Source organism: Montipora capricornis, chromosome 2, assembly GCF_036669925.1.
Source record: "Montipora capricornis isolate CH-2021 chromosome 2, ASM3666992v2, whole genome shotgun sequence".
In the NCBI taxonomy this organism is placed as follows: domain Eukaryota; kingdom Metazoa; phylum Cnidaria; class Anthozoa; order Scleractinia; family Acroporidae; genus Montipora; species Montipora capricornis.
Genome location: NC_090884.1, coordinates 16,078,854 through 16,086,353, shown reverse-complemented (window position 1 = coordinate 16,086,353; position 7,500 = coordinate 16,078,854). Strand labels below are relative to the sequence as shown.

The 7,500-nt window shown below is 43.5% G+C and overlaps 1 protein-coding gene across 1 annotated transcript in view; it reads left to right on the top strand.

The window, feature by feature from the left end:
• Window positions 1–7,500, top strand: part of LOC138037820 (uncharacterized) — a 19,638-nt gene that overhangs the window by 2,256 nt on the left and 9,882 nt on the right. Inside the window, exons 3-9 of the mRNA XM_068883711.1 lie at window positions 4,093–4,313; window positions 4,795–4,919; window positions 5,766–5,905; window positions 6,282–6,393; window positions 6,503–6,586; window positions 6,770–6,953; window positions 7,039–7,134. Coding sequence (XP_068739812.1) covers window positions 4,244–4,313; window positions 4,795–4,919; window positions 5,766–5,905; window positions 6,282–6,393; window positions 6,503–6,586; window positions 6,770–6,953; window positions 7,039–7,134 — 811 coding nt within the window. The 5' untranslated portion in view covers window positions 4,093–4,243. The remainder of the gene's footprint in view (window positions 1–4,092; window positions 4,314–4,794; window positions 4,920–5,765; window positions 5,906–6,281; window positions 6,394–6,502; window positions 6,587–6,769; window positions 6,954–7,038; window positions 7,135–7,500) is intronic.

The window sequence follows — 7,500 nt, the reverse complement described above, 5'->3', positions numbered from 1 at the left end:
ATTCCCAGGATTTGGAGCTACTCAAACTTCAAATAGAGAAACAGCGTCTGGAAATCCAAGTCTTGGAACTGGAAGCTCAAGCCAAGGCCCGATCGCTATTGTCTCCTAGCAGTGTTAAACCGGCAGCGATTCCTTTGCTCGACACCGTTCGTTCCGGACACAATGCCGGTAAGTCCCAAGGTCAACTTGACCACAACACACGTATCACTAATCCGCAAGAATGGCCTCGTTTGCATGTCCCATTTGGTCTTACCAGGAAAAAGTTTAAAGATCTTACAACTTCTCAATTTGTTTACGGTTATTTAGACATTGTTAATTCCGAACCACCTGAGAAACAAGCCGTCGTGACGCGACATCTGATGTCCTTAGTGCGACTCGCTTCAAAGTATAATTGGCCCGCTGTTCTTTCCTTTCACGCCGCCGTGTTAGATCGTATCGAGGCCGGCCTCGCCAACTGGGGCGATGACTTCAGCGAGATCGAGCGATTCAACATCACAGAATCTCAGCGACTTCCCAACACAACACCGTCAGCAGATAATGCCATGGTCCCAGGGTCCAGCAACCGCTCACGGTTATATTGCCGCGAATGGAATCGCACTGGCACTTGTCACAACACCAGTCACCAGCCGGGTGTGGAACACATCTGCGCTTACTGCAAACTCTCTGATCATACTATTGCATCTTGTCCTACTCGACCACCGCCTTCTTCAAACCGTCCCACACCACCCACGTCTGATTGACTAGTCATCTCTCCTAACTCTCCCGAACACTCTCCATTATCTTCGACCTCACCTTTTGCTCCGCTACCTTCGTCCGAAGTCTCGGCCGTTTCCGTTTTGCCGTCTGGTCAGCCTTCGCTCTCCAGTTCCCGTTCGTATGCCGCCGTTGTTCGCCATATCCTTCGCTCCAAGTCGTCCTACCCCAACGCCTTCGGAGCTCGCGTTCCCGTTCCTTCGAAATTGAATATTCCTTCGTGGAAATCCGCTCTCGACAAGTACTCCGATTCTGTAGTGGCCCTTTTTCTCGCATTTGGTTGGCCCATCAACTACCGCTCCAGTTCCGTTCCTACACCTTCCAAGTCTAACCACTCCTCCGCAGTCCGTTTTCCAGATGCTATCAACTCCTTCATCGCAGCCGAAATTTCTCATGAGGCCACCGCTGGACCATTTCTCCAGAACCCTTTCCCGTCGCCGCTCCAAACCTCACCGCTGCACACTGTCCCCAAAGATGACTGCAAGCGTCGCGTCGTTTTGGAGTTGAGCTTTCCCCCCGGTGCCTCCGTTAATGACGGCATCCCCAAAGACTCTTTTCTGGATGAACCTTTTCATCTTTCTCTTCCTCGCTCCGCCGACTTTGTCGATCTCATCATCGCAAAGGGCCCAGGATGTCTCCTTTTTAAGAAGGATTTGAAGCGCGCATATCGTCAAATCCCTGTTGATCCTAGGGATTACAATTTACTCGGTTACCACTGGAATGACCTTCTATACTTTGATCTGGTTCTTCCCTTCGGCCTTCGTTCAGCCACCCTCGCTTGCCAACGTACTACCAACGCGATTGCGCACATTTTCTATTCCGTTTATCATCACCAGAGCGTGAATTACATCGATGACTTTGGTGGCGTAGAGTCCTCGCACGACGACGCTCTTCACGCCTTCCAGGAACTTGAAACCCTTTTCAACCGCTTGGGTCTGGAATCCTCTCCGGGAAAAGATTGCCCTCCTTCAACTAGAATGGTTTTCCTCGGCCTCATTTACGATACTGTTACTATGACTCTGGAAGTTCCTGAAGACAAGCTGTCACGTACCTCCGCCCTCATTCGTCTTTGGATCAGTTCCCCACGCTCCACAAAATCTGATTTACAGTCACTCATTGGCCAACTTTCCTACATCTGCGCCTGTATCAGCCCCGGAAAAATTTTCATGCAGCGAATGCTTTCTGACCTCCGTCGCCTACCCCACAAATCTTCCCGCTTCACGCCCAGTTCCGCCCTGCTAGCCGATCTGCGCTGGTGGAACGAGTTTCTAGCCGTTTACAATGGAGTCTCTCTTTTACGTTCCTCTCCTTGGATTGACACGACTGTTCGTTTCTGCACCGACGCCTGCATTTCCGGCATTGGCGGGTTTTTTCGACGGTCGTTTCTTCCACTCCTCTTATCCACCTGTCATCGACACAGCCTTGCTGTCCATCGCGTCGCTCGAAATGTTAGCTGTCATCGTTAGTCTCAAACTGTGGTCCGAAGAACTGCGTGGCCAGCGTATTTTAGTACGAACTGACAATCAAAACACTGAACTTGCCATCAACACCGGTCGCTCACGTGTCCCTTTTGTTCAATCCTGTCTACGCGAACTTTGGTTTTATGCTTCCCGTTTTGATTTTGAGCTTCGTGCCCTTTATATCCCGGGTCACCAGAATACCATTGCTGATTCTCTCTCTCGCTGGGACCATGATCCACAATATCAACACATTTTCTACGAGGCAGCTCATCTTCATTACAACACCTTAACGGAATATAGTTGCTCGTCTGATTTGTTTCGTTTTGACTGCCAGTGGTAATCACCTCTTCATTTTTTTTTCGTATTCCAGGTTACCATCTATGCGATTTACAGCATCATGTCCATCGAATTCAAGACTTCGCCTTATCAGCAGCCACCAAGCGAAACTATCACTCCATCTGGAACACCTACCTTAACTTCTGCGATTTCAACAAGCTTCAACCGTTCCCCGCTTCCCCATCTACAATTGCCGCGTTCATCACTCTAGTCAGTTTCTCCGTCAAATCTCACCACACCATCAACAATTATCTCAGCGCCCTGCGGCGTCTTCACGTCTTCTGTCACTTGGATGCTTCAGCCTTTGACGACATTCATGTCAAACTGACGCAAAAAGGTCTGGAAAAGTCCATGATTCACATTCCCCACCGCAAAGCTCCTCTTACGCCGTCGATTTTGTTTCATTTCCATGCCCACCTTAATCTGCGCGACTCTGCCCATTTAGCCTTGTGGTGCGCCCTTCTGGTTGGTTTCTTCATTTTTTTTCGCACAGCCAATCTCGTTCCTCAGGCGTTCGACAGTTTCTCTCCACAACACGTCTTATCTAGAGGCAGCGTCCACTTCAACGATTCCGGCGCCTGTTTCACAGTCACCAGAACCAAAACTCGGCAAGGGGGTGATACAGCCCTTGTCGTTCCAGTTCCCCTCATTCCCGGATCGTCGCTCTGCCCAACCACCGCTCTCAAGTTATTACTGAGGATGGTTCCTGCCCCTGACGCTTGTCCTCTCTTCACTTTCGCTTCTACCTCGAACCAACTCACCTGCATTACGGCGAAGTCCCTCAACGACGGTATCAAGCATTTAGCGTCCCTTATCTCTTTGGATCCAAAGGATTTCTCTGGTCATAGTCTTCGTCGAGGCGGCGCTACCTTCGCTTTTCAGTGCGGTATCCCAGCAGAGCTTATTAAGCTTCAAGGAGACTGGCGATCTGACGCTTACATGTTGTATTAATCACTGCCTTTAGCCGACAGACTTGTGCTCACGCAGATCATCGCTGAGCACATTCAAACCTTGTAGTCGTAGTTTGGTATTTATAATATTTTATCACTTATCTCCCTTGCCATACCCCTCTCGCACTCTCCTTTCTTCTTTGAATCTGTTTGGGCCTCTTTCTCTCTGCTTGGGGTCTCCTCGGGCCCCTTGGGTCTCTTGGTTTTCATTAAAGATGCCCAAACAGATTTTCTGTCTCGTTTGTCTTTGTGTGTTGCGTGAGGGGTGTGACATGGGATAATTGTTAATATTCCTAGGGGAATGAACTTAATTAGCCCCAGGACTCCACGCGTTGGCCCGCTTGTCAATTTCAGTGTAATATGATCGTTTTGTTTAGCTCGTTTTTTCGTTCGAGTCGTTCGTTCACCCTCCCTCCCACCCTTGGGGGTCTCCTCGGGCCCCTTGGGTCTCTCGGTTTTTATTAAAGATGCCCAAACAGATTTTCTGTCTCGTTTGTCTTTGTGTGTTGCGTGAGGGGTGTGACAGGGGATAATTAAAATTAACGTTTGCCTTCATCTTATCAGCTAACCTCATACTACATTGCATTCTATAGGACTGCAACATGCCATTAAAATAAAATGCTGTGAGCATGAACCAGAGGCTATAACTTTAGTTAGGAATGGTTTCTGGCCATCCACACCTAAACAACCTCAAGTTGCCTTTGACTTGGGATTTATGAACTTGCTGCAGTACCTGTTCCTTGAATGCAGAGTGTCATTAAAATCAATTTATCAGGCACTGCAGTGGCTGGCTCCGTCTTTGTCAAAAGTGTATGTAAGTATCATCAGAGAAGCTTCATTTTGTTGCTTTGTCACAAATAACACACTACAAACTACCATTTCCAGGCAACAATAAGCCAAAAATGCCTACATATTATTATTGGTTGCTCAGTACCATAAGTAGGCAGTTTTCTGCTAAGAAGGAATCAAGCAGCTATTACATATATTCTTATTGCAATGGGCTGGAAAAAAGTTAAAATTAGAAAAGAAAGCTTCATGGCCAATTTCCCTGAGGCATTCCTTCACTTTCCCAGGCTCATGTATTTCGCGTGATTTAAAATTTTCATGCCTTTCGTTTTCATTTTATTGAGTATGTGAGAGCTTGCCTGGCTGGCAAGTGGTCTGAGAGATCGAAGAGAGAGGTGCTTGCCAAGGCATGAAATCGTCTTGTTCCAGACAAGCAGACATCACTTTTCTCAAACCCTGTATCTATTTTTTATATTTGACCAATTTGATTATTTGATTTAATTTTCTAGGTATTTATCGTTTGCTCGTTGGAGATTGCTTTTGTGAGTTCAGGTATATCACCAGCATCTTGAACAATTTGAAGCAGTTCAATCCCTTGCTTGAAAGTGAACATGAATGTCCTGCTTGCCCTAAGGTTTGTTACAGTGTTCCTTTAACATGTAAGTTGAGTTCATTGTACACTGATAACTTAAGGAAAATATGAATAATGGCTATTTGTCGAACATTGAAGCCTGCTCAGTTGTTTTAGTATTCTTGACATGATGCAACTAGTACTAAGCAGTTTTCGTGCACAGAGACATTGCAGTATTTCTTTTTCTTAATTTTTGTTGTAACCTGTAATTTTAAGCTGCATTTAAATGTACAGTACTGTATTCATTGTAAACTTGTAACTTGCATTGTAAATATTGTTTAAGTTCAATGAACGTTACATGGTGTAATCTGTCTCTGAAAGTTGTCTTTTTTTAAAATAAGTTTTATAACTTATACAATGTAGGATATTATTTTCCTCTGTGTCATATGATTAAACATACATTGTAACTGAAAGTTTCTGGCCTAAAACCTTCTTGGACAGTGATTGAATATTCCAGGGTAATAAACTGTCCTAAAATAATTGGGCATGCTATTTAGTAGTAATAATCATTTTGCCAGACATTAAAGCAATGAGACAAAATGGTTAATTTTTTGTTTCACATGCTCTTTTATTTGTAAGAGCCTAGCTCTTTCATGGCGTATGTGTAAACACTATTTGAATCAAAAGAATTAGATATGTCAGTTTTTATTGTAGTGATTTACACTAAATGCCTGATGAAGGACACTTAACTCCGCCTGGGGTGTAAATTCCACCCCTGCCAGTCCCCAGCCTGGATGAAGGAGGAGGGATTGTCTCAGAATTTCAGGTGTAGTTGTAACTAAGGACTTTCTCTGCAGTTTTGATCCATCCAATTAAATCCACCCAATTGAAAGAGTGATCTTTTTTTAGGAACAATGTAACCAGTTCCAAGCAGGGTCTAGTCTACGTTCAAAGAACAAATCCAAGAAGCTGGACGAGACAGCTCTTTTTGGAGCAAGCTGTAAACATGAGGTTCCACTGAAGTTTTTCAGCTTGAAGAGAGGAGAAGAGTAAGAAATCATAGAACATTTCTCGTCAATACTGCACAAAATAAATGCCATCCTTCAACCTAGCACACTCACTAATTTTTAAATTTCAAGCAAGGGAGGACTTACCATATTCCTTTCAGTATGCAGTGTTTTGTTAATGTAACAAATAATTTATTCCCTGATGGCCCTGTGTCCCAGCATGATGGTTAACAAGGGTATGTACCGGTAACTCAATCCTGGTTACGCACTTTAGCTTTACTCGTTGTTTCCTCATTTTAGTGACACAACCTTTATTCTTTAATATTCTGCACCTTGCGACGTGTGTCTCAATTGTGAGCTACAGTGTAGAGCCATTCTGACATTTGATCATGTGTTACTATTCACCATTTTATTGCAGAATTGGAAATGCAGTTTTTCTTCTCAAGTGGATTAAGGAAATGGTTGATAACAAATCCATCCACGTTTATTTTTTTTATGATATTGCATGCGTATTGGGTACACACTTGAGAGTAAGAGTTGCATTATTTTATTTTCATACATTGTTATTCATCTGTTATCTTCTACATGTTTTTGTTCCGTACATACGTGTATTTGTTCTAAATAATGTTTCTGTCCCAGAACACACACCAGGGGTCAATACTTGATAAGGTTGCTCTTGCAATCCCTGCATTCCACTGCTATGGGCACAAGGTTTCTTGTCAGGTATTTAGAAAGTTATATTTGGACCTGTTATTATGTTAAAATATACCTGTGCTGTATATGTCACTAAAGTAGGTTTTGGCAACGTTACCATTGTGTTCCCTTGGTGCTATTATAATTGTAAGAGACCCTTGATTGAAGATGGTACAGTTTGTAAGCAATGACTTTTTTCACTTGAAATGACAGGTAAACTACAGTGGAAGAAGGCTGGAAGGGTTTGGGATGAGTGATGGCAAGGTGATGGAAAGACTGTGGTCATACTTGAGGCCAACAGGAAAGATAACAAAGGAAATGACTCCTGCACATAGAGTCGACACATTAACTGAATCTATTCTCATTCATTTTGCAAGAAAGTCAATTTCAGCCCTTGGTAAATGTTGTGGTTGTTTCCATTAGTCTTTTTTAAGTTCATTTAGATATTGTTGTAACTTTTTACTGATGCTGAAACAATACAGGAGACCGACTCTGTGACCATTTTAAGGAGGCTGTTGAGACCAAGAAAGAAATGGAAGCTCAACTAAACTTGCTGATTTTGAAGTTAAATGAGACAGGTCTGTGGGCTGTCTATTTTGCAGACTTATTATCATATGCCATTCCATGACATTAGTACAGTAATGTTATGTTTATAATTATAAGGATATTTTGTATCAAAGTTAACACCAAGAGTACCTAATACTTAGCAACCCTTTCATTAATTCAATTATAAGTGTTCTTTTCATAAGCCTGTTTCAATCAACTCTTAGAATACTTATATAGGATTGTTACTCATTGATATGTGAATTGCATAGACGGGTATTATCATGGACCAGATCGGCTAATTCACTCACTCACTGATTCTCAGCATGCATCGTTCATAGATAGAAATGCTGATTATTATGGTTGTCTTTGTGAAGCAGTTGGTCTACTGTAGGCGGTAT